Source organism: Lepidochelys olivacea (genome assembly GCF_965140295.1).
Source record: "Lepidochelys olivacea isolate rLepOli2 genome assembly, chromosome: 1".
Classification (NCBI taxonomy): Eukaryota; Metazoa; Chordata; order Testudines; family Cheloniidae; genus Lepidochelys; species Lepidochelys olivacea.
Genome location: NC_140411.1, coordinates 125,390,905 through 125,418,694, shown reverse-complemented (window position 1 = coordinate 125,418,694; position 27,790 = coordinate 125,390,905). Strand labels below are relative to the sequence as shown.

Below are 27,790 nucleotides of genomic sequence, written 5' to 3'. Positions count from 1 at the left end.
TTCAAGTTATTTTCCAAAGTTTATTAAGATGAGAGTGATTTTAGTGTTATAGAAAATTACAGGAGATATTTAAAGTTACACAAGAGACCAAGAAAACAAAGAATTTTGAAAAATTTGATGCATTTCAAAAGTTGCTTCATTTATCCGTTTCTGCCAGAAGTCTACCCACAGAGCTGTGGTTTCAAATGCAGGAGATGCAGAATTCCAGCTCAAGTACTTCTTTAATATGTTTCTTGCTTAAGCTACTCTTGCTTTTGGACGTGTACTTTGTTCTGAAGAGTGAATATTTAACCTGCAAATGAATGTGGTGGGATTCCTTTCACCCCTAGTCCAGTTATCTATTTAAAAATAAGGGAGAGAGAGAGAAGATAATTGTGATGATTCATGTATCTTTCCACAGAGTAATTTGTTTTAGAAGACTGTGACCGACTTGATATCCTGCAATTTTCTACATTACAACCCATCACCAGATATTAATTTCAACCCACTGCTGTTTCCAAACAACCATAATTTCTATGCCATGGCCCATTCTCCTGACAACCCTCTTTCAAACACAGTTGGGTCTCAATCCTACAATTAAAGAAAAGGAGTACTTGTGGCACCTTAGAGACTAACCAATTTATTTGAGCATAAGCTTTTGTGAGCTACAGCTCCCTTCATCGGATGCACCTATCTTACAGTTGATTGTGTACAGCTACAGGGGTGTGCCTGCATGCAGTCAATTGCAGGATCAGGGTTTTAAATCCACAAGGTCTGTGCAACAGGCTAGCCTGCCCCTATAAGAGCCAGGAGGCCTGGGGCTAGCCAACCCTGTTCAATCAATTCAATTGTCTGCAACAATTAGCTGCCTGCCAAGCTAAGGACTAATTGGGTCAGGGGACAAGGCTGAAACACCTGGGATTCAGAAAACTCAGTCTGGAGAAGGAACCACAGGGAGCAAGATGGGCTCCTGTGAAAGGCCCTGAAGTAGGGTCTGGAGGAAACAAGGGATTCAGCCCTCAATTCTTAGAGCAGGGAAGACTGAAAGGTAGCCCAGAGGGGCTGAGTATATGAGGGGGGCTCCAGGGAAAGCAGCCTGGGAGTCAGTGCTCTATCTCAGAGCAGAGACACTTAAAGATGGCCCAGGAGGGGCTGGGAACTGAGCCCAGAGGATAGGCTGAAGAAGAGCCCAAGGAGCACAAAAGAAGTTTGTTTGGGCTTCTGAAGGGGGCTGAACTCAGTGACCCAGCTGGAGAGCTGAGTCACATGAATCTCTGGGAGAAACAGAAAACATAGGGGAGAGGCAGTTGAGGCGATGGGACATGTGCAGCAGAGGGCGCCACAGAGCATGCGTGCCCTATGCCAGTCACCAATTTAAAAAACAAACAAAAAAAATCCTAGCAAACTAAGTTATAAATAACAGTTTGGTAGATAACACATTGTCTCCTACTTTGTGTTAAAACAAAAATTCTCTACAAGTTTTTGCCCTGCTAAAGTTGGGAATTTTTTTTAAAAGTAGAGGTTTTTTGGTACAGAAAATGATGGATTGTACAAGACATTAGCTATGTCAGTATTGTTACAAGTTTAGAACCAGTCTACCATGTAAACATGAAAAGACTAGCAATTTTCTAAATACAGCAGTAGGGACCAAAAAACTGAAAGTCAAAAAACCAAGAACAATAGTTTTAAGTGATATGGTACGTTCAGACTGACACCCCCCCACACCACCACCACCTGCCTTCAAACCAAAATGTATAAGAAAATTCTTTCTGGTCTTTTAAAAGAAAAGAAATAATTTAATCACCTTGAAAATACCACCAGCCTGTGGTTGCCGTGAAAACGATTCATCATCCATTCCTTGACATGCAGAAGTCACATACATTTCTGAATAATCCTTTCCACCAAAGCAGCAGGAAGTTGTCTTGTCAACAGGCAGCTTCACAGTCTGGATTCTTTTTCCTGGAGGGGAGGAAAAAAAAAAAAAAGAAGCTTTTTGTTGGTTTATTTTCTACAAAGAATTTAACAAGATTGCTAGTAACCAGCATAGAACCCTATGTTGCACAGAAATGCCAGGTTTGGGGTGGAGGGAAAAGGGGGAGACCAATTTATTGTAATTTAGCAGGCTGAGTGTGAGGCTGGGAAGAATTCAGAGTTCCATTCTTGATTCTGTCATTTACTCCCAGTATAGCCTTTGGCAAGTCACTTAATCTCTGTTTCTGTAAATGGGGCCTGATCCAAAGCGTACTGAGGTAAGTAGGTGTCTTTTTCCATTGTGTTAATAAATATTAGCCTTTCATTATTTTTGTATGTTAAACGCTCATAATTCTGTTACCCAAAATCCTTTTTATGTTGTGTGTCTATAAATGCAGTCCCCTGTATCTATGAAAGTGAAAAATTCTATCCTTGAACTGAACTTAGTATGTGAGCAACGCTCAAGAAGGTATCTAATTAAATATTGGGATGTGCCTAATTATTCCCTGCATCTCTCAGTTTGAGAGAGAGTCCAGATGACCAGGAAGGTACCCCTCAAAATTAATGAAGGGACCCTACAGAAAAACAAGACTGGGTACTTGATAAGGGGTGCTTATTATCCAATTAAGTTCTGAGATTGGTAAAAGGTATTTGTTATTGCAGATGTTCCTGTAATGAATGAAATAATGGCCCCCGAAAGATGTTTTAAGTTTTAACTCATTAGCAACTGCCTGTTGCCATAGCTGTCAGTAATAATGACTGGGTCAAAAATCTCTTTGGGTTATCAATCAAAACGGATATACCATAAAAAGACATTCTAGAAGTAATGAGGTAAACTAAAATATCAAACTGTACACATTGTGGGAAAGTAATTTTTCACTCCAAAAGGAATTTCTTTATCTCACACCCTATAAAAGGAAAGATTCTGGGAGTTAGACTGAGAATTAAAACTGCCAGCATTCCACCACTTACAGTGGTGTCAGCTTTTCACCATTCACAAAGACTGGTAAAGTAAACTTTGCTTCTGTAGTCTGCATAGTGCTGGTATTACTCTTGGATTGATAATCTTTAAATAATTCCATCTGAGCCTGTTATTTTGACATCTCACATTATTATTAAATTCAAACATGGAACAATAGGCTTCAATGGGCTTTGGATCAGGTCCACATAAAACAGGGATGATAATGATTATCTGAACTTTGTAAAGCACTCAAATGTCTATATAATTATTACAGAGACTCAGGATACTGACATGCCAGTGGTCCACTTAGCCCAAGTATAAGGTTTCTGGCAGTGGCCAGTACTAGATGCTTCAAAAGAAGTTTCAAGAAACTTCATAACGAAAATATATACAGGGGAAATTCTTTTTAATCTCAAGCAGTAAGTGCTTGTCTAAGGCCCTGAATCATGAGGGTTTATACCCATTACATATTTTTATCCTATTTATCATATAGATATTTCATACATTTATTGAATTCTGCTGAGGTCTTGTGTTTTCTTTAAATACATTTCCTCTCTCTCCCCACCCCCCAATGTTGGTAATCCTTGCAGGTAGAAGCAATGTAATAATATATTGAAAGTTTAAAATACAACATTTTATGGTGAAATACTTTAGGAGTGAAAACTCCTAGCTCCACTGTAGTCAAAGGGAGTTTTGACATGACTTTGCCAGGCCAAGATTTCATCTTTGTATTTTAAATAAACAGATAGTAAACAAAATTATTTTAGTTTGCAAAAACACTTTTGTTGGCTCACCCAACAAGCTACTCTTATTTCCTTTTCTAAACGAAGTACCAACACAAACAACAACAGTTACTTGGTCCATGTTTGATAATCAAGTCCTTAAATGTGATTTCAAAAAAGGATGAGTGAGATTTTTCCATGTCTCATTGAAACACTTTGCGAATTTCTTGTCACAAGAGTTAGATACATTTTAAAAACTGCCTTAAAATTAATCCCACAAAGATAAGTCTGCTTCAGTAATGGACAAAAAAAAGATTCCCATGTATATCCTGAATAGTCCACATGGTTTGAGAAGCATCTTGGGCTCCCTGCATCTATAATAATAAATAGCATCTTACATTTTTACAATACCTAAAATAAACTGACAACCGAGGGCATGTCTACACAGCCCAACAGTTCAACTATGGGGGTGTGAAGTGCAGCACACTCTACTATGCTGCGCTGTAACTGCAAGTGCAAACTAAAGGTTCGTATTTTGTCTGAACTATGCAAACTAGATATCTTTTGGTTTGCGCGTGCAGATACTAGAATTCCATCTCACCACTATTTAATCCAGTTATCTCCAAGGATTGCTTAAAAAAAGATGCCAAATAAACAAGTTCCCTTGTCTATCCACCTCCACCCAAATGCTCCCAAATCCAAATTTCACTGAGTAAAACCTGAAAATCCCCTTTCTAAAAATGTCCCATCTTCACCTTAGCCCAATTGTTTCACGAATTTTTCTGCCACTGGCTAAAAATAAAATAAGCCATAGACTGTTTTATCAGCCAGTTTGCCAATAAAAAGCCTTCAATTGGCCATTAACTACAGAAGCGAAAGACATCTTTGCTTAGTCCAAACCGACAAGGTGAGAATATTAGTAATCTAAAATAAACTGAAGTGATATGTATAGACTAAATCTATCAGGTTAAATCCCTGGGCTTTCAAACGTGTAGTTTAAATAAGACAGTAACACCACACTCCTTTCACTGAGAAGGACAAGTAGTGGGGAGCATCTATTCAAAGAGAGACAACAAGAAAACGAAACTCTACAATGGAGTGAAAAACCCTCAGAACAAAAACCCATCCACACACAAACATACTGTCAAGTGTCAAATGTCCAAGCCCACATCAGCCAAGTACATTTTGACTCCAGTTCTCGGTTGACCTAAACACCCTATAACTTTCTCCAGAGAAGAAAAACACAGGAATTGTCACTCTAGATCAGAACGATATCCTGTCTAGTCTGATATCCTGCCTCCAACAATGCACAGCACCAGACTCTTCAGAAGAAGGTACAAAAAACACTATAATGGGTAATTGTGGAATAACCTACCCAAAGGGGAAGTTTATTCCTAAAACCCATCAGTTAGTGGTTTCCTTATGCTCTTACATATGAGGGTTTACTCTCCTTATTAACAAACAAGCATCCTAGCTATATAAATGTTTAATCCATTCTGCTCTTGGACTCAATTCTATCTCATGCCAGTGAGTTCCACAGGTTGTGTTTAGGTAGCATTTCACAGCTTTCAATAGGTTACAAGGGATTTTCAATGAAAATGGAAAGTACTTGTGTTATAAGAAAGGGTAAGTAGGAGCAGCTAACTTACTTTTTCTGTACCAATCATTCTTTTGTACACCTCTACCATGACCCCTCTTATTCATCCCTTCTGTAAGCAACCCTAATCTTTTCATTACTTTAAATTGTCTTCATCACCCATCCCTGAATGGTTTTTATTTCTGCTATTTTTAACATAATTTGAATAGAACAGAACACAGTATTTCACGTGTGTACCAATGATTTTTATTAACATTTTCAGTATTATTTTCTATCCTATTTATCCACATTCTGTTTGCATTTTTTACAGCTACTGTGTATTAGACAGAGAGGTTTTCATGGAGCTGTCCACAATAACGCTCAGGTCTTCTTCCTGACTAGTAAGTTAATTTAGAATCAAGCAATATGTATAGACAAATTGTGCAATTAAAATCTTCCTTTAAAACACGTATTACCTTGTCTTTGTCAAAATAAATTTCATAGGCCATCATGCTGCCCATTCACTTAGCTTTGTCGGGTCTCTTTGTAGTTCCTTACAGTCTTTTCTGGGTGTGACTAAACTTAATCATACCTCTCAACCTGCCAAGTCCCAAATGTTGGAAGTTACATGCGACAGACTCAAAATGAAGGAGGCAAACACCTGAGTGCGCACACATGAATGATTCATGCTGGAAAGTTAAAATGCTGTGGGACACTAAAGAACTTTATAACCTCCATTCCATGATTCTATATTTATGGTGTAAATAATTTAAACAATAAAAGTGAGTAGAACATAGGTAACCTTTGTGCATGTGTCAAAGGGGGTACTAGCTAAATAAATTTGTGTCATCAGCCATTTTTGCCACTTCACTGCTTACCTCTTCTTCCAGACCATTTAGCAATACAGGAACTCTTTACTTAAAGTTGTCCCGGTTAACGTTGTTTCGTTACTGATCAATTAGGGAACGTGCTCGTTTAAAGTTGTGCAATGCTCCCTTATAACATTGTTTGACAGCCGCCTGCTTTGTCCACTGCTTGCAGGAAGAGCAGCCCGTTGCAGCTAGCTGGTGGGGGCTTGAAACCACGGTGGACTGGCAGCCCTCCTATCAGCTTCCCGTTCCCCTAAGTTCCCTGTGCAGCAGCCACCCAGCAGGCTACCAATTGCTGGCAGTTCAGCTGTCCCTCTCCCCGCTGCCCTGTGCTGCTCCTACCCTCTGCCTTGGAGCTGCTCCCCAAGCCTCTTACTTGCTGTGCAGGTGGCGGCTAATGTCAGGGTGTCCCCCTTTCCCTTCCGCTCCTGCTCCCCGCTCCTTTACCCCATCTCCATAGTGGGGGGAACGGGGCGGACACGACAGGGCTCAGGACAGAGGGAGCTTGCTGGCAGCAGCTGCTGTCTCAACTTGCTGATCTACATAAAAAGGCAATGTACTTAGAGGGGCAATGCACCTCTCTCTCTCTCTCTCACACACACACAGTGTGTGTGTCTGTCTGTCTCTCTCTGCCATGCTGTCTCCCCTCCCTCCATTCGTGCTGCCTTGTAGAGTGGGAGGCTACATTAACAATGTGTTAACCCTTGAGGGCTCAGCCGAATGCTAGTTCATCATTTAGCAGTAAGTCATTCTCTGGGAAATATCCCACCCTCTGACTTCACCACCTCAACCAAGCTTCACAATTATCATTGCTGTGTAAAGTATTAAATTGTTTGCTTAAAATGTACTCTCTGCGTGTGTGTGTGCACGCGTGTACATGTGTACACAGACATACAGTCTTTTGTCTGGTGAAAAAACTTGCCCTGGAACCTAAACGCCCCCCACCCCCTTACCCATTTACAGTAATTCTTATGGGGAATTAAATTTGCTTAACATCATTTTGCTTAAAGTAGCATTTTTCAGGAATGTAACTACAACGTTAAGCGAGGAGTTACTGTATAGTAAACACTGGTCTCAGACTGAAAAATGTCAGACTACTAATTCAAAAAAATGATAATCATCAACCAAAGGCCAACGAACGTGGGGAATTATAGAAACAGTTCAGCTACACTACCATCTAATGGCCAAGTTGCAAAAATACTTCTGCAGCTTCTGTTATTTAATGAATATGTAAAAACCCATCTCAAACCTGTCATTTTGGCTGCTATCAGAACTCTTCAATGGATACACATTTTTATATGTTTTATATGTTTAACAGAAGCTAGCATGCTGATCACAAAGGTTACATATCCATGACAAGACTAACTTTTAAGAGGAAGAACTTTAAATGAAATCATTCCACATCATTTTTTGTAGCCACTATCAAAGAAGAGTAGATATGTTTACAAAATTAGCATTGGAATGAGCATTTAAGATAAGAGCTGTTCATCCACAGTAGATTATGAGTACAGACACACTTCCAGAAAAGCCCATTATCCAACTACCCCTTAGCTTATTTAATGCAAAATTTCAGTTCATCCTCTGAGAGGAATTACCTGTCGCAGGGTCTAGACGGATCACTCTCCCTCCATCATAACAGGCTACCCAGAGTTTGCCTTCTGTATCAATACACATTCCATCAGGGATGCTTTCTTCCTTTTCTAGCTTGTACATACTCCTGCGATTGGCTGCAAAAGAAAATCAACAGGCATCATACACTAAGGGAGATATTAAGTTATTGTGAGTTAACATTTTCCTAAGTCATACTCCTAGAAATAGCTAAGAAGGATGATTTTCTAATGCTGCACTGAATCCAGCTCCCTGCAGTCTTGCAGATGAGAGAGAGAGTATATAAGACCAGTTTGTTTCTGCAGATGGTTATTATTCAGCTTGACAGCCTGCAAGTCAGTTTGACTGTCAAACACACAACAATTATTTTTGGTACTCCCTTCTGGTATGTCAACCATATATTTCCCCCTAACTATAAATCAGGGAACTATTGAATATATTATAGGAATTAATAATTTGTGTATTCCAAATTTGACTCTTTTCCACCTATACAGCATTTTATAAGCTGTCTGGGCCACTTCATAATTGGATTTTTTCAGTCACACATAGAACTGGAGCCATCTCAATAAAGAGATTCCCAGAACACACCACTAATTGTTCCAACACAAAGCTGACATTCAAATATATAAATCAACAGAAAGTTAGGAAAACTATGAACTCAAAGAGACAATGTCAATTTAAAAAAAATTGCACTTTATATGAACATTTTACCACCCGCTATTATTAAAAGATATTAACAAAAGAAAATCCAACTGTTCTAGTTTGTTTATTCTGCGTTTTGACAATTGACTGTCAGAGTCAGTTTGTTCCTAGGTTTCCTCTGCTGCGTGTGGCTTTTTAATATAGAAAAATGTGATTGTAAACCACAAATATGGTAGTGGGACTTGGGGCAGACATTGTACCTAAAACTAGTTTAAGTTCAATTTTAAAACTAACCAGATTTCAAACTGATGGTGTTCCTTTAAACCAAATTATTATGGTTCATGTTACTTTAAATCAAATTTTTAGAATCCAAGTTGGAGGAGCTTTTCCATTTGCCCATACCTGTGAAAAGACCTTGAGGTTATGGTGGTGTTTTTTTGTTTTGTTTTTTTCCCCCATAAATAAGGGAAGATGATGTTTGAGTTACTGCTTTTCAGCATTGGTTGGCTCTCTAGGATCTTCTTCAGTTAGGGATTTCCATTTTAAAACAATATATGAATGCACACACTATAAAAGTGTAGCACATTTTATATGCTGAAAAGATGGACTACAAACTTCTCTGCTAATTCACCTACTGTTTCATAACAGGCAGCATAGCCACTGGAGGAAAATGAGGCAAAAATGCTTCATACTTGATAACACAGAAACATTAGAAGTGAATTGTAAGTGTATAATCAATGAATGTACAATTTACAGGCTCAGCACAGATTGCAATGGATAAAATGAATTTTAACAAATTATTTCAGGTCAATTATTAAATATATAAATTTAATAATGTCCTAATATGAACCAATCCATCTAATTACTCTGAGCCAGGAACCTACTTAGATAAGCTGTTTTTTTAACCCAGTTTCTGCTAACTTGTTTTAAACCGGGTTTTGATGTCCAGAATGGATGAAGCCAAACCACATTTAAACTAACTCAAAAAATAATGCTCTAGGACCACAGGTGTAAGTAGGGCCTGGGTCACAATTGATTTTTTGCTTAATAGTTGAAAGAAAAAAACTGCATAGAAAGTAACTTAAAAATATTTTAGCATAAGAAAAGAATTCATACAAATTTTTCCTGTTTGCAGGTCATAATCAAAGGCATCCACAGAGAAGGACAGGCTATCAATGTAAAAGAAAGTCTTGTGATCCAGTGACCAATCCAAGCCATTAGAGATGTCCACCTGATCAAAATGCTTCACTACAGAATGATCAGGGAAGAGTGTATACAGAGCACCTTGGTGTCTCTCTAGCACAGCAGGTCGAATCTCCTCAGCCATGGTACCTACAAAAATGAGAGGGTCATTCATTAGAAAGCACAGCTTCACAGAAACCAAATGCACTCCTTTTACAGTGGCAATGACTGTCTCTTTGACATAAACTTCCCTCAAACTTTGACTAGGTTTTCTCCTTTAAACATTCAAAGAGATTTAGTTAAAACCAAAAGGGAGAAGGCAAATTTGATTGTGTGCATTTAACAGAGCATGATGAATAAAATTAAAGATTTTTTAAAAATTGTGGCTGCAAAGGAGTTGAAGGCAATCATGCTAGCATTGTTAATTACACAGTGTTTTCAAACTGTAAGATGGTTGTCACAATTTAATGCCCCTCCTCCCCCAAACATTGGAAAAAATTGCACTAACTTTAGAATCAGGGCTACAAAAAGTCTTAAAATCTTAAATGACAAGTTATGCCACTAATAGAGATAATTTTTTTTTTGGGGGGGGGGAGGGTTTGGTAAGAGAAAATTGAAATTAAACCTTGAAATTTCAAACGTATATCAGACACACTCTCTCTGCTTTGAAAACAATTTGCTGTATGCTTAATTGTTTTTGAAAATATATTTATATTCAGTGTATGGGAAAAAACAAACAATAAGTTTTCCACTGTAAACATATTTGCATTGGTATTTTCCAAGTACATTCAAAACAAGACATGAATGCCAACATTGGAGACAAGAAAATAAATTTTTATACAACGAAAGAATTTTTTTTTTTTTTTAAACAGAATAGAGCAGAGCTCTGGGGTAATACATTTTTAAAAGTGGATTAAATTATTATGGTATTTTAGAATTAATATTTTCTGTGGCTTGAAAGTAAGATGACAACCTCGACTTGAAAGACAGACACTTCCTACATCTGCCAGGGTTCTTTACAAATTGTCCCTAAAATCTGAGGAAAAAGTTCTAGTGCTCCTTAGTACATATTTCCAACATACCTGCAAAAAACCTCCCTGCAGGGTCCACTTTCCCATCATTGAATCTGTTGTTTGGTTTATCCTTGTCAACGTGAACAATGGTGGTTACTGACTGGTCTTTCCATTTTAAAGCAGCAAACCTGGTTCCCAGGGTAACAACATAATCCCCAGATTTCCGAAGGGCCACGCTGCTAACAGGAGCATCTAGAGACAACATAAGAAAATGGGTGTGAGGGGAGATGTAAAATACTATAACTGTATATAAAAAGCAGTCAGCCACCTGTAACCAACCTATGATTGCTCATCACACTCATAACCAAGGTTGACAAATATTTCATTCATATCCAGATGCTATTCTTCTATTTGTGATGTATTTGGCCAAATACAAAAGCACAAAATAATAATTGATAATTAATCTCACTTTAATTAATCTGTGCCTTCCTGGGTAACATGGTATATCTATCATTCACCACAACAAACAAGAAGCTTGTATGTACATGCTTATGCACACTTATGGAATTCCATTAGTGAGAACTACGAACTAATATTGCACACACAAAAGTAATCAAATTATATATTGAATTAATGTATAGACTGCAAGCTTCTTGGGGAAGGCATCATATTGTCCTGTGTGTGGGTAGGTAGGTAGGTAGCTAGAAGTACCTAGCAAGGAAGGATAATCCAATGGTTAGGGCACCAGCCTCGGTCTTGAATGACCTGGGTTCGACTCCCTGCCCTGGCAGACTTCCTGTGTGACTCTGAGCAAATCATCTCCTCTTTGTGCCTCAGTTCTGTACGGTGCTGTACAATGGGGATAATAGTACTTATCTCACTAGGGTGTTGTGAAGATAAATGCATTAAAGATTGTGTGGTGCTAAGAATCTACAGTAACGATAAACTAGCAGGGCCTTTGAGGGCTACTGCAATACTGCTAATAGTATTGTTATTATTGTTTATTTATATTGCAGTAGAACCTAGAAGCCCCAGTCCTGAACAGGACCCCATTGTGCTACGCACTGTACAAACACAGAACAAAAAGCTTATATGGAGAACGAAGAGTTGATCAGATACGCTATAAATTAAAAAAATAATTTCTATGCATTCTGATGGTTAAACTTATCTTTTTATTTCAATTAAAAAGATTTTTCTTTTAAAAAGAAACCTGTTTAAAATTATGTTATAATTGCAAACAAACGTCTAAACTATAATCTACTAAAATCACTTAAATTAATTTTAAAAAGATAATATTCAAGAAGTACATGTTCTCTGCTAAAGATTTAAAAGGAAGTCAAACCACTGAATTAGTGAAAGTGGCTGACTGAGCACCTGGAACCAGAGTTCACTGAAGGGCTAAACCAGCTTTTGAGAGCAGTAGCCTCTCCTGCAGGTGCAGAGAGAATATTTTCTTAAATTTCAAAATTTATTCAACTAATTCAGCTCAAATGACTAGCTCACTCAAAGTTGAGAGACCGACTGGGAGTTGAAATTTTCTTGAAAAAGCAAGAATGCTTGTTTTCCTCTTCCAATCTATGAATAAAAATCAGGTGTGCAAGGGAGGAGATCTACTAATTCTAAAATCTTGGAAGAACATGGTGACCAGAAACTGACACTTGAACTCAATAACTACAGATAATACTTCCTTTCTTTAATATACTGAGCTAGTTTTAAATGCAAAACTAGTTTTGACAAACTTATTATGTAAGTATCAAGTACACGTAAGATAAATTCTTAGTTAAATAAAACTTAAAATGCTGTTTTTGTGCACTTAACTGAATTCCAATTTCTATACAAATGCAGCTTGACACAAATCATGAGTTAAAAAAACTAAGTAAATAAGAAATGCGCCATTCATCATTTTTTAACAATAAAAAAAGCTAAAAAATTAAGAATGTGAATAAATGCATGTTAAGCTATGTAAATGCTTAAATAAAATGTGTGCATATATAGTCTATCCTACTGGTTAGCAAAAAGTACCAAATTATATCAACCACGGAGAATCATCCTTTCTTCAGGAACATAGCTAAAAAGTACAAATTCAAAACAAGATTAAAATCAATTATTTAAATAAGATTTCCCAGTTGTTGATTTTAAATGAGGGTTAAAATCATGATTTAAATTGCTTTGATTGAACTCAATCCACCGTTTACAGTAGCGTGAAACCGAGTTTACCACAATAATAAATTAAAAAAAAATAAATGTGCAATGTAAGATACTTACTGAGTTTCCATTTACATACTACAGCTAGTTGCTACTAAACTGATAGGTATGTTTGGATAGGTAAACATAATACAGTACATAAAAATAGAGAAGACAAGGCAAGGCAATTCAGATGCGCATTTTAAAAACTATTTCTGTAATGAAGTGGAAACTAATTGTGTGTGAGAACATCCAAATACCATTACTGTATTTAACTAAACTGAACATGATTTTTTGCCCATATTACCCCCCGACCCCAGAGCACCTGCGGCGCCCCCGGGCCGTTCCCTGCCCCAGAGCACCCAAGTCAGGGGTATATAGTATAAATCATGGACAGGTCACAGGCTGTGAATTTTTGTTTACTGCCTGTGACCTGTCCATGACTTACTAAAAATACCTGTGACTAAAACGTAGCCTTACTCATGACACGGGATGACAGCTTAAGATGTACCTAAGCCTAAACTCACTGCCCCAGTTTAATTTTACACGAGAGAACACTTCATTATTATAAAACAGCAATTTGCGTTCACGTGGATTGAAATGGCTACACAGATTAAAGACGACCAGAGAAACTGCGTGACAAGCTTACCCTAGGAAGCTGGGGAAAAGAATGGAGCTACTTACATAAAGAGAAACATGGAACACAGACAGAAACCAAAATGGGCCCAGAGAACAAAAAAACCCTCAAAAAAATTTAGAAAAATTAGGACAGCAAAAGGGAATCTCACCTCACCAGGCTATTCAACTGACATGATCTCCCAGGACAACATGGAGCTTATGGCTAAAATCCACTAACTGTAATTAAGATGTTTTTAAAAATAGGTCAGGCTTAAAGATCTTAAGGCTGTTTCATTCTTTATTGGAACCCTGAGGTGATAACCATAGAGTTCCTGTAAAAATACTTGAAGTGGAAAAAAGACTAGATGTATGAAAAGGAGTTGCTATAGAACAGAAAAACCCAGAGTAATACATATTGCAGCAGCACCTAATCAGTATCAGGACTCTACTAAAAGAAAAGAAGTACTTGTGGCACCTTAGAGACTAACCAATTTATTTGAGCATAAGCTTATGCTCAAATAAATTGGTTAGTCTCTAAGGTGCCACAAGTACTCCTTTTCTTTTTGCGAATACAGACTAACACGGCTGTTACTCTGAAGGACTCTATTAGGCATTGCAGTTCAACACACACAAACAAAGAGTCCCTGCCTTAAACTGCTTACAAATACCCACAATTAAAAAGGCTGGGGAAGATATCAATGGTAGCAGATCTTCCAGTGGAAAGATTTTTCCATCAGATTTCTCAGACAAAGGCAAGATGTTGTGCAGGTCTTTCAGATGCTGCAAACTGAATATGCGTTTTACTTCCTTTTACCTTTTGGCCTAGTCTACGCTAGAAAAGTTAGGTCAGCGTAACAACATTGCTCAGGGGTGTGAAAAATCCACCCCTTCTGAGCATTGTAGTTAAGCTAACCTAAGTCCCCATGAAGACAGTGCTACGTCAATGGAAGAATTCTTCCATTGACCAAGCTACCGCCTCCTGGGGCGGAGGATTAGGCTGTGTATGCACTACCCACATTACAGCCTGGCCACGGCAGCGCTGTGACGTGAGCAGTGTAGTCACACTTTATCGCAGTGGGAAAGCTCTCCTGGAGATTAAAAAAAAAAAAACCACCCCTAATGAGTGGTGGTAGCTTTATCGCCGGGAGCACAGCTCCCGGCAATAAAGTGCGGTTTACACTGGTGCTTTCCAGAGCTAAAACTTGTCGCCCAGGGGGGCGTTTTAGCGTTTAGCAAAAGTTTTAGCATTGAAAGTGGCAGTGTAGACACAGCTTTACTTACGCCAACATAACAAACCCTCCTGTTGGAGTAGGTAGTGTCTACACTGAAGCACTGCAGCTGTGCCACCATAGTGTTTTAAGTGTAGAGAAGCCCTTCTATGCTGCAAGTCACAAACTTGAAGAGATTGTAGTCTTTGCCTCTGAAAATATATATAACCTACTGCACCTTTAATGTACCATATGCTTTGTCTATGGTCTTCCAGAAACTACGGGTTTGTCTTCCGTCAACCTAGAGCTGCATACACTGCGCCAGCTTAAGTACGCTGGTCAGGGGGCATTGGATTTTTCAGCCCTGAGAAACTTAATTAAGCCACTTAGACCAGACCTAATCTGCCAGTGTTAGAGACTGAAACTGCATTTTTCTACCCTTTGCTATTCTCTCTCTTCCTCTTGTGTACATTTATTCTGTCTACTGAAAAAATAGCACTGGATTTTAACAGAATGTGAGAGGTGAAAGCTACAGTAAAAGCCTTTTTTAATCCGGCATGTTCAGGGAATGGGGGTTCCGGTAAGTGAAAAATTCCGGTTAACTAAGAGGGAGGGAGTCTGGGTGGAAGAGAGGGTGTGGGGATGGGGGCTGCGGCATGAGAGGGGTCTCGGATTGCTGGATCTGGGGAGCACTCACCTCGGGTGGCTCCCTGCAAGCAGCGACCTGTCCCTGCTGTTCCCAGGCGGAGGCGCGGCTAGAAGGCTCTGCACACTGCCTCTTTCCCACCCCGAGCACTGGCTCCACAGTTCCCATTGGCTGGGAACTTTCAAATAAACTTTCCCCTCCCCATCAGTTAAAAGATTCTATAAAAGGATATGTTAAAATGAAGACTTGGGTTTTAAATGTTGTGACTTCTTTTCTTTACTTCGTATGCATGATTACTAAATGTTAGAGAGTTTTGTTTAATGGTGTACAACAAGCAAAACTGAGGCCTTGGCAACTGATTCCTGTACTCAAATTACTGTTAATGTTGAACCAACATGAAAAGAAAGAAAAATAACTTAAAAATCTTAACAACCCAAATACCCTATTCAATCTTTACCAATGACCCAATTACAACATTGTAGTGTTGCAGCATTAATGGGACCAAACTGTGTTTTGACTAAGAATGGCCAGTGGGAGCCGCGATCGGCCGAACCTGTGGACGCAGCAGGTAAACAAACTGGCCCGGCCCGCCAGGGGCTTTCCCTGAAAAAGCAGCGCCCCTAGTTTGGGAACCACTGGTCTAGATCATCCTGCATCTGTGTTAATATTATACAGAAACAGTGAAAGTTACTTATGTATTTGGTTATTTTAAACGCACTGCTGATAGTCTCTGAAGGGACTGTATAGCTCAATTTCCCACTAGACACAGTGGAAGAATGGAAGAAGTGTAAGGGAACCCTGTTTTCCAGTCTTGGGTTAGGAGAACAGAGTGAAGGCTTAGATGTGACAGAAAACAGGGTGGGGGGGGGGAATATCAGATGGGAGATATTGCGGGCAAAAAAGACGTGTGTGTGCTTAACTTTAAGCATGTGAGTAGTCCCACTGAGTTCAACGGGATCGAGGACATTACAGACACGACCTTTATATCAGCAAGACTGAAATTAAAATCTATTAAACAACTCTTGCACAATTCACCATTAAGTTGTTGCCCAAGATGCAAAAACTAAATATAAAATAACTAAGATAACTGCTCAACATAGAAATCTAAGCTTCATTCTCTCTGTTAAATACAGTACCATTAGAACACAGAAAATATCAATAGTTTAGTCATATTGTAAAAAAATAAAATAAAATCAGTAGGTGGCAGAGCTTTCCAGGGATTTAAGTAGATCAGAGAATTAGCAAATGATCCCTGGTTACTTTACACTCAACTGACCCATCAGGTACAATTACAGGTGATTAACAGGGAATTGACAAAAACAGAAAAGAAAAGTTGAGTAGAAATACCTTGTTTCTATAAAAGCCTATTATCTAGAAACAAAGTAAGGAAGAATAACTAACAGGTATAGCCAGTAAAACTTGGGATAAATATCAGACAAGAACTGATTTGGAAACTAAATTACCAAAAGTTTTTTTTTTATAGGATGTAAGAAATGTAATATAACATTTTGCACAAATTTAATTACTTCACAGTATAAATGAAATGCATGGGACTCAGACATACGACTGGGCTGGCAGAGATGTGGAAACAGAAGCATAGATGCACACATTCTAAACATCCAACATAGCCAACAAGCGTATACAGCACCAAGGAACGCTATACTAGTATAAAAGAATTAGAAGTGTCATCAAAGGAGAACTCTATAACCCGTAAGATGCCATTTACTGCCTTTTGTCCAGTCCTCAAACCAGAAGTCTGAAGGAAGTTAACTTCAAAGTTTAAATTAAGTAACTCCTAAATTTACAGGTATCTCAATTTACTGCTGATAGACAGACTAAGTTAACCAGACTTTTATGAACTGGAATCAGTTTCTTACAATACAGATTCATTATTAATAAAAAATTGTACAAAAAGGAAATCCTATTACTTACAATTTTAAATTATCCATTCAAGTATGTTTTCTTTCATACTAGACAGGTTACATGGTCTATCTGTTATGCATGATGTTCACAAGTATATTACCTTGTTTTCACAATAATGAATGCTAATGGCTTTTTGGAATGAATGTAAAGTTTATTAAATCTTGCAATTTAATGATGCAGGATCAGAACCTATGTGGATACATACCATTCCTATTCTAAATAGATGGCCAAGGAAAATGGATTACAACTGGTACTACAAAATTCAAAAGACAGGAATAACTATATGTAACCAAATAGCAAAAACCTAAATGCTAAATGAAACAAAACAGGAAAAAAAAAATCCTTAGGACTGGGTCCAGTCAATCATAAGTTTACTGGTCTTGAAGAGACACTGCAAAGCCCACTCCTTTTCTCCAAAAGAGTGTGATGGGCATGAATTGTAGGGAATGTTCTTTCTTCCCCCAACACTAAACATGGAATTGTTCGGTATTTATGCACTTTTAATTTCTTTATGCACATGAGTCTAAGCTTTTTGGAAAGGCATATTTTATCAATCCAAAGAAAAACATTTACACTAAAAACATTTACATTTTGGCAATCCATGGCATCTTTTAAAAGCAGCTTCTTACCCACAGAAACACTTTGCACTTGCTTGGTGAATGAATTCCATCGGCAAATCTTTTTACCACTTATATCCACATATATAAGTGAGCTTTCCTTTTCTTCCCAGACTGGAGATTCTCCAATTTTGCAATTCTCATTGACAACACACTCAACCTTAATGGATGACATTTCCTGAGAGAAAAAAGAATTCAAAGTCAGCAAAGCAAAACGTTAATATGTGAAAGAAAATCAGCTTTAAATCCAATTTAAAGCTGAAATGAAATTGAATGTAAAACAATATTAATGTTTATTTTTTCCCTCATGCTTTGAACATGGTAATGCAGGCTGCTCTCTAAAGAGAGCCTTATCTACCTATTTTAAAAAAGCAGCGATTTTGGAGATCATCAAGTTGCTGCTATTCTTCCCTCATAGAAAGCAAATGAAGTAGACAGTGACTCCTGATCACCATCTGAAAATCAGGAGGCAGAAAAAAAATATTAACTTAACCCTGATTTTAGGTACTGAAGTCTCATGGAAGAGGGTTACCCTCAGGAAAATAGGACAGTTGCTGAAAAAGCAAATTAACTGGTAAAAGTGTGACTCTACCAAGGGTACAATCTGAACAGATGGGTAGCTGTGTCGCCGCAATTCCCCAACCTGGGGTGCTTTTTAATTTACACTGTTTTGCTGTGAGAGTGACCACTCCCGTCTGGCCTTCTCACACACAGCCTCCAGGATGTAAATCACTCCCAGCAGTAGGGTCTGAATGCAATAGCCAGCCACTCCTGATTACACTTCATGGCAACACCAGCAAACTCCCAGTCCCAGACTTCCCCCCAGAAATATGCATCTTGTACTGCCCAGCCCCCTCCTGGACAATACAAGCTCATATAAAGTCTGTCGTTTATGATATGCACAAATCTTCCTATCCCAAATGGAGTTTCCCAAACACTTCAATCCAAACACACTCATTTAGATCACAAGCACAAACTTTTGCGGTGCCGGTGGGTGCTCGCACCGCCCCCCCCCCCGGCCCTGCCCCAACTCTGCCCCTCCCTGCCTCTATTGTATCTCTCCCCAGATCCCTGCCCTGGCCCTGCCTCCTCCCCCAAGCACGTGGTGTTCCCCCTACTCTCCCCTCCCTCCCAGGCTTGCCGCATGAAACAGCTGTTAAGTGGCGCAAGCCCTGGGAGGGACGGGGGAGAAGCAGGACCCAGCGGCGCGCTCAGGGGAGGAGGTGGAGCGGAGGTGGAGGTGAGCTGGGGCAGGGTGGGGAGCTGTCGGTGGGTGCCCTTGCACCCACCAATTTTTCCCTGTGGGTGCTCCACCCCAGAGCACCCACAGAGCCGGCACCTATGATTTAGATAAAACAACACATTATTTGTAGTCTGTAGTTAATGAGGCACATTAAATCAGAATTAGTTACAAGGAAGTAAAAGGTAAAAACACAACTAACTTAACAAGCTAGATCCGTGATCCCCAAACTTTTCACGGTCACTTGCCCCTCCCTGAGCTGGGAGCAGGGCTGTGGCTCTGGGGGAGGGGAGGTGGACAGGGGGTCGAGGCTGGGGCAAGGAGCAGAGCCTCAGCTGAGAGCAGGGCCGGGAGCGGGACCTGAGCAGAGCTGGAGAGCAGAGCAGGGCTAGGTGGCATTTCCCCCCTTTGCCCTGTTAGGGCTGGCCCAGGCCCACCACTCCACCCCAAATGTTCCTCCGTGTCCCCAGTTTGGGGAGCTAGATGAATGCAAAGGAAAAGTCTCTCTCCCGACATGTTCCAGCAGTCTTACTGGCTGAATCTCTTTTAGTCAGGGTATCTCCACCAGTCCAATGTTGCTTCTTTTCTTCCTCAGGGGTTGATGATGATATAAGTAGAAGGCAAAGGAGAGAAATGATTAGGGGGTGTTTGCCCTCTCCTCTTATAGCCCTTTCTCTTGCACAAGAATCCAGCTGATGTTCCGGAGCAGGGTGGATTTGAGTTAAATCGAATTGATTTAAATCACTAGCCAGGAAGACTCAATTTAATCATGGTTTTCTACATAAAAGTGCATTCTTGTTGGTTGTTATAACCTTAATACATATTCTTCACAACTCAGAGATAGATGTAGGTTTCATTTTTAGAAGGTACACACTATACATTTTTGAACAGTGATTTATTTTGAAAACTTTTCAGATTGGTTTGACAGCTATATCAGAGAATGATTGTTTGGTTATTTCATTTACCAAAGGTAACTGAAGCAGATATTTCTGAAGTCATTGGGAGGTGAACTATCTCCAATTCAACAAGTTAATCATTAATATTTGGAGGATTTTCTTGCCAGGCGGTATTAGGAGGAGAACATCACCAGACAGACATATAAATTGTATAACTAAAACAATGTTAAGTATTCTGGATTTTTATCTTCAAAAGCAAACATATAATATTTTAACAAAACAAGCATATGTCCCTCACTTCTCACATTTATCTCTCCAGACTTCTTCTCCTTGTCCAGATCTATTCCGCCCCCTACAATCTTCTATTCATTGAACTTTTTGAAACTTTGCACTTTTAGAGAGAGGTAAGGGATTGACTCTGTGTACACAAATCTGCAGAGGGACAACAGAGTTGAAGTCTGCTATTTCTCACCTCTATACATTTAAAAACATTTTTGCTGTTAACAAGCATGTTACCTCTGGAGACACAAATCCACAGTTTGAGAACTGCAAAACTAAGCATCTCTGATGGTATCTTCTCGACTAAGCACTGAGTCCCATTGGGTAGATAGAAAGATTAACCTAAATAATCTGTACAGAAGCCCCTGCAACCGCATAAAATTGGGTCCCTAATCCATGAACTATTGGAACTCATTTACAAAACTTTTCTTAAACATTACATGAATATATTGTCTCATACTATAGAATTAGAATTTATAATCCCTATTCCATGATGAGATATCTTTGAGCTATAATGTATCTTAATTAAAACCATCTTTAGATAGTTTTTTTCCTCAAAAAGCATTTTATCAAAAAAATCAGATTTAAATAAAAAAAATCCGATTGTTTTGATTTTTTCTAAAAAAAAAAAAGAAATAATCATTGATTTGTATCCACCCTGTTCCGGAGACAGAAACCTGTGTGTCCAGGAACCTTAAGTTGCTTCTTTGTCAAAATGTAGATTTTTGCTACACGAAAGAGTGGCCACTTAATCAGGTGATGGTCCATTTGATTTCACCAACACCTGGCTGAGGTGTTGGCTAGTCTTTTGTCTATGGGGAACTCATTTGTGTGACTGCTCTCCAGAACATGTCTTTGATAATATCCTATAGTGGAATCTTATATCTTTACATACAATGTTGCCACACACATTTTCACCAGGACAACAATGATCAGTAAATCATGAGTTTTCAAATGATACCTTACTTGGTATGCTTTGAACAAAATTTAACTTAGTCTCGTAAAAGGGGTGAACATAGAAGTACAGACTGTCAATGAGTACCTAAGCCAGATTCAGAAGCATGATAGAGGCCTAAATAACTGACTGAGGACTCCATTATTATGTTCTTCCTACACAATTGCAAAGTTTCCATTTCGGGCAATTTAGGCCTTTAAGTCTGAGTTACCTATATAACACGCTTTAATTTTACTTTTTCCCCATGGGGTTTTCTTTTCTTTTTTAAGCTTCCAACTGATAGCCTAGTCAGGTCCCAAGGAGTTTATGATGTTCAATATGAACTTTAGTCCTCTGAATCCCACTGGTCACCAACACACTTGATGTATGTGTTTGCAGGATTACTGGTACTACTAATATAACTAGTAATAAGCACACATACAAGTGTTTGCAGGATCAGATTTCTACATCTATACAGAACATCTGTGCAATACAGTAACTTCAGAATTTATTTATGGGCATGATTTTTTCCTTTGTTCGTCTAATTGCATACAATTCACAAGTTTCAGAGTAGCAGCCGTGTTAGTCTGTATTCGCAAAAAGAAAAAGAGTACTTGCAGCACCTTAGAGACTAACAAATTTATTTGAGCATAAGCTATCGTGAGCTACAGCTGAATGCATCCGATGACGTGAGCTGTAGCTCACGAAAGCTTATGCTCAAATAAATTGGTTAGTCTCTGAGGTGCCACAAGTACTCCTGTTCTTTATACAGTTCACTGCAACTTTTCTCCCCCTCGTGGCAAAAAACACCCTTATGTAAATGTCTTAGGTACTATATATGTGGTGCCTACATAAATAAGCATCAGCAGCTGACTTGTTTAAAGTAGCCATGGAGTCGTTCTGCTTCATATGAAAGTGGGTTATATCTTTCATGGATTAGAAACAAGAAGATTCCCGAGCGAACGCTGTATTATTGGCATTTAAGCCAATACCAAAGATCGTGAGACCAGCTGGCTCATTTTATCCACATAGCTATGTAAATGTCTAGACATATGTTTATGTTTCGGAATTATGCCTCGCGGCACTACATTTGCAGAAGTTAAGTCTTCATGTCACAAGGTCTCAAAAGTTGCCGAGGCAAATCAGACAAGAGAGAAACTAGCAAAGGAAAAGACTCAATTTCAAACATGTTTCAGAGAGGCAACGTTGAATGACCTAACTCTGAATGCCACATTTAATACCTTTCCAACTCACTGCTAGGCAAAGCCCTGCAAACCGTAGCCACAGCATTCCGGCTGCACACAGCGCGCTTCCCCGTTCACCTTTCCATTTACTACACACCCAGCTGATGCCCTTTTAAGATCCACTTCCACACACGGCTCGCATTGTAACCCTAGCCCCGCGACACAACAGCCCGTTACAATGAAGAAGTCCCGGGGGGCGGAAACACGCCCACAAACGCAGTCACTCTGCCTTGGCCAAGCACGCTGCCTGGTGCGCTCAAACCCCCTGCCCGAAGGAGCCCTGGGCTGGTGCCCCTTTGCAGCCCCCGCGGTACCTGCTTCGGAGGAAGGCACAAGACCGGGGGGGGGGGGAGTTCTTGGCTCCGGCGCTGGCTGCAGCCTCGGCGAGGACTAAGCACTTATAGCCCCTGACTCTGTTACTGGTTAACGCGGGTCACTCGCTGCATTTTTCCACTCCCCGCCCTGGGGGCAGCGGGCCGGCTCAGCACTTGGCCCCAGGCCGGTGCGGTGCAGGGCAGAGCCCGCTGGCGCCGCCCCCAGCAGCGGCGACAGACCCTGCAAGCGCCTCGCCGGGGCGCGCGCGCGCTCCCCACGAGGCTTCTCCGCCCACGCCGGTGCCCGCCCCGAGAGGCGCGCGCCCGCGCGATGGTCCCCAGTGCGCGCGCGGCGCCCTCTCCCCCGCGGGGCCGCGCCGAGCCCGGGGCGCTGGGCGGGTGTCTCGCGGCGGGGGCCGAGCTGCGGCGGCGGCGCCGTGTCTGTGCTGGCTGCGTGCGGGGCGGGGGGGCAGGGGAGAGACCCGAAGGCGAGGCCGGGCCTTGGCTGCAGCCAGAGCTGGCGCAAGGCCGGACCCACCGGGGCCAGGTAAAGCGGAGCCAAGGGGCAGTTCCGTGATTAGCGAGCACCCCCGTTGGCCGCGCTGTGTGGGTGCAGACAGCCCCCCTGGCATTCTCCGGGGCGTGACTCCAGCCCCGTGTCAGGGCAGCTCCTCCCTTCCCACCTTCTTCACCCCTGCACGCCCAGCCGCCCTGCTTCTCAGCGCGGGGTTGGACTCTTCCCCCCACGCCCCCGCTCTTTTGCTTTCTTTGCCCTTCCCTGTTTCGGGCTCTTCGCCGTGCGGCAGCAAGGAAAGGTTACTGCTCACCTTCCGCTAACTGGAGTTCTCCAGACGGTGTGGGCCTAGGGATGCCCGGCCAGCGGACAGACACACGCCTGTGGGCAAAGCGGAGTCTGCAGGCCTGCACAGAGCACCATGCCGCCGAAAAGGGCGTATAAGGAGGCTCAGCTGCACCCCCACTCAGTTCCCGACTGCAGAGCAGAGCCTCCATAGCCCAGGGCAGGGCCACCACAAGGGGGGGAGTGGGGAGAGACAGAGAGGGGCAAAGCCCTCTCACCTCACTCCCACCACATTCAGTAACATTGCAAAAAGAACAGGAGGACTTGTGGCACCTTAGAGACTAACACATTTATTTGAGCATGAGCTTTCGTGAGGTACAGCTCACTTCATTGGGTGCAGACTAACACGGCCGCTACTCTGAAACCATTCAATAACATTGTTTTCCCTGGCTAGTAGTGCTACTCCAGCCTCAGAAGTAGAGTGTTGCTGAGCTGGCAGATCTCGCCCCTGCCCATAAAGAAAATACAGCAACAGAGGAGCTCAGGGTGTTAGTGGTGCCACCTGGCAGGGGCAGCACTGACTCGTTGGTGGGGCTCCCCACATGGTGCCTGTAGGGGAGATGCCAACTTAAGGTGGGGAGCTGGCTGGGTGGAGCAGGGATGCTGAGGAGCTGTCTGTGTAGGTGATGGCTTCAAGGGGGTGGCAGCTTGGGAACAGCATTGCGTCTGCCAGGCCCTTTTTTTTTTTTACTGCAGAGCCTGCACAGGCCCAGCACAGGAGCCTGAACTCTGTCACCATCTCCTAGTAACACCTGAGACAGAATGGGGTGGGGTCAGGCTGACTCAATACCAGGCATCTGCAGGAGCAAAGGGTCCAGCCTGGCTCCGTGGGGGCACCTGTGCATAGTAGGGTGGATGGTGCAAAAAAGTGACAATCCCACCCCCCCAATTAAACTTCATGTTTTAGGATTGGATCCAGTAAGGCCCTTCCCCTTTGACCCAGCCAGCTCCTAAACAGTTGCCCTACTGCTGTCTCACCTCAGTGGTAGGGTCTCCGCCCCCCAAATCACTCAACCCCACTCCACACCCCTAGATACCCAGCCCCTAAACTCCACCTTCTGCCCCTCCATATCAGACCCCATTCCAGTTATTTCATACAGCTGACACAATTTGATAAAATGTGGGGAAACAGACTATTCAGTCACATGAGACATTGCAAACCATCTACATCACAGGCTGCAATTCCCACCGTCTCTCGTAGATGAAAGGATGTCAACATTTAGACTTTACCTTTGGTATCCCAAGTGACACCGCTGGCTAGAGTGTACCTACAGGGGCAAAACATCTCAAAGAACTCAAGTTGCTGTAAGGTTACCTCCACTTCTTCAAACATCTGTCTCTATGGGCGCTCTACCGCCCAACCACTAACTCAACAAGGAGGTGGATGCTGAGGAGGCAAGTCCAAGATGGTTTTGAAGGACTGTGACGTTAAAGGTAGCATCATCCTGGCAAGCAGGTAAGATGATATAATGCATGGCAAAGGTATGAATAGAAGACCAAGTTGCAGGCCTACAAATTTCTGTTATGGGAACATCTTTCAGTAAAGCTATAGATGTAGACTAAGCTCCATTGGAGGGTGCTGTCAGAATATTTAGCTAGACAGCGTCTTATAAGGAGTGCTCTATTCTCTGGGCTGGTATATAGTGTTTATCATCTGCTTGCTTACAGGTGGGCTAGCTAGTGACATATGTTTACCAGACTGCAAGCAGGTGATAACAGAGCCTTGTTAATTGGTAGGGCAATTTTCAGTGAGGAGACTCATCCATCTTCTTGTGTAATAGGTTGATAGTATCGAAGGACAGATCTTGGATGGTACTTTGCACCTCTCTAGGGAAACCTGAAGATTGTAAACATGAGTGTCTCCCAGGGAAAATTGTGCTTCTTTTCCCACCCCACTCCCAATTCGCTGGTGGAAGATTGAGCTAATGAAAGAAATTGACAAACCCACCTGTAAGGTATCATATAAAACCTGGTGACACACTGGGCATGAATATCATTGAAGTATGTATGGGTTGTGTAAAGAGAGTTTTGTGTGCGCACACTCCAGAAATATGTTCTTAAAGTGTGTTTTGGAGGCAGTGAACAAACAAGCATGCCTTAGACAAAGGAATGTGGATTTACCTGTCTGTGTCAAGGGTTGTAAACCATAGCCAATGAAAATTACATTTACATATAAGGAAAACAAAGCAATTAAGCTAGGGAAGAGCCTAGTGAGCACATCGGGGACACAGCAGAGTCTGAACCCCCAAGAGGTATTTCCTGGCTCTTGAGGCAATGCCAAGGGACTTTTTCTTTTTTGTTTGCCTTATATTTCCCATTCTGCTTATCTATAACTTAGGGGAAAATGGGGACAACACTCTCTGATTTTGTAAATGATGGAGCCTCGTGGGTGGAGGGCAGGAGATGATAGTAGCTTTATGTAAGTGAGAAACTGGTTTAGGCAAAGACAGAGCTTGTTCAAAATTAATTTCTGTGAGGGCCCAGTGAGAAGGGCTGGATGCTACAGCGTGATGTCCGTGTGGAACTCAGAAACTGAGGTTCACTAATTGCCTGTCTTAACCTTGCTTTGCAGGTAACAGGAGCTTAAGGACTTTGCTGGTGAGGTGGAGAGACTGGTGCGGGAGGGAGCTGTCTTACTGTCTAATCTCCAGCAGAGCTTTCTTGCTAAGGCAGAGAGGTGTAACAATAGCTTATGGTTTTGGGTTCCTAAAGGAAAGCATTACACACTCCATGAACCAAAAACAGGACTGAAAGAAAAAGAAATAGATAACTAAACAAATAGAGGAAAAACTGTAAATCACTATGTTAAGAAAGGCAGGAAGCTGAGAAATAGCAGACATGTAATCACTTCATCTGAAGCTGCAGGCAGTTCAGAAGGAACTGCGTGGTGGCCTGTCCACACCTCCTTGCATGAAGCGCTGCTTTGCACAGGCGTGGGCCTACAGATGCTGCTTTGTGTCCTCCTACTGCACCTGCCCCCTCCAGCACACTCAGCCCGTCCTAGGCAGCCTTTCTACGGCTCCCCGGAAGAGAAGGGAGTTCATCTCTTGTTGTAGAATCTCATCAGACTGGTCCCTGAAAAGGAACTAGGAAGGAGGTTTGTGGGTAGGAGGCATCAGAAACTTGTCTCTAGCTATGGCCCTCCATTTTTGGCAAATTGGATAAGGCAGCCTCCAAATAGACTTGATGATCATAATGGCCCCTTCTGGCCTTCAAGTCTGACCACCTACACATTGTAGGCCACAGAAGTTCACCAACCCTCTCCTGTAAGAGACCCATAACCTCTGAGTTATTAAAGTCCGCAAATCATAATTTAAAGACTTCACGTTACAGAGAATCGACCATTTACATTCATTTAAACCTGCAAGTGACCCGAGCCCTGTACTGCAGAGGAAGGTGAAACCCCTCCCCCGCAGGATTCTCTGCCAATCTGACACAGGGAAAATTCCTTCCCAACCCCAAATATGGCAGTCAGTTAGACCCTGAGTAGGTGGGGAAGGCCCAGCAGCCAGACACCTGGAAAACAATTCTCTGTAGTAACTCAGAGCCCTCCCCATCTTGTGTCCCGCCACCAGCGGTTCGAGATATTTGCTACTAGCAGTTGCAGATTGGCTACGTGTCATTGTAGGGAGTCTTAACATACCATCCCCTCCATAAACTGACCAAGCTCAGTCTTGAAGCCAGTTAGGTTTTTGGCCCCTACTGCTTCCCTGGGACAGCTATTCCAGAAATTCACTTCTCTGATGGTTAGAAACCCTCATCCAATTTCAAACCTAAATGTTTTGGTGGCCAGTTTATATCCATTTGTTCTTGTGTACACATTTGCACTGAACTGAAATAACTCCTCTCCGTTCCTGGTATTTATCCCTCTGATATATTTGTAGAGAGCAATCATATCTCCCTTCAGCCTTCTTTTGGTTAGGCTAAACAAGCAAAGCTCTTTGAGTCGCCTCTCATAAGGTAGGTTTTCCGTTCCTTTGATCATCCTAGTAGCCCTTCTCTGCACCTGTTCCAGTTTGAATTCCTCTCTCTTACACATGGGAGACCAGAATTGCACACAATATTCCAGATGTGGTCTCACCAGTGCCTTGTATAATGGTACTTCCCTGCCTTTACTTTTAATACCTCACCTGATGCATCCTAGGACTGCATTAGCCTTTTTCATGGCTGCATTGTGTTGACAGCTCATACTCATCTTTATGTTCAATGAATATACCCAGGTTTTTCTCATCCTCTATAACTTTCAACTGATAAATCCTCAGTTTATAGCAAAAATTCTTGTTGTTAGTCCCTAAGTGCATTACC

At 41.5% G+C, this 27,790-nt stretch overlaps 1 protein-coding gene and 1 long non-coding RNA gene across 3 annotated transcripts in view; one reads left to right on the top strand and one right to left on the bottom strand.

Annotated features, from left to right (window-relative positions):
- On the bottom strand, nucleotides 1-22,818 carry RGN (regucalcin). 2 transcript variants are annotated; one of them, XM_084618968.1, is made up of 7 exons: nucleotides 22,627-22,818; nucleotides 17,732-17,897; nucleotides 10,593-10,775; nucleotides 9,445-9,660; nucleotides 7,674-7,805; nucleotides 1,784-1,938; nucleotides 1-338 (listed from the first exon to the last, which is right to left on the bottom strand). In XM_084618968.1, exons 2-7 carry the CDS (start codon nucleotides 17,892-17,894, stop codon nucleotides 288-290), a joined length of 900 nt encoding a protein of 299 aa, XP_084475094.1. In that variant the 5' UTR covers nucleotides 17,895-17,897; nucleotides 22,627-22,818; the 3' UTR covers nucleotides 1-287. The 2 variants fall into 2 exon arrangements, with proteins under 2 accessions (XP_084475094.1, XP_084475095.1); XM_084618969.1 differs by lacking the exon at nucleotides 22,627-22,818 and adding an exon at nucleotides 19,492-19,509.
- A 290-nt stretch (nucleotides 22,819-23,108) lies between these two features.
- Nucleotides 23,109-27,790, top strand: part of LOC311515724 — a 28,008-nt gene continuing 23,326 nt past the window's right edge. Inside the window, exons 1-2 of the long non-coding RNA XR_014710211.1 lie at nucleotides 23,109-23,173; nucleotides 24,687-24,941. This is a non-coding gene — a long non-coding RNA (uncharacterized lncRNA). The remainder of the gene's footprint in view (nucleotides 23,174-24,686; nucleotides 24,942-27,790) is intronic.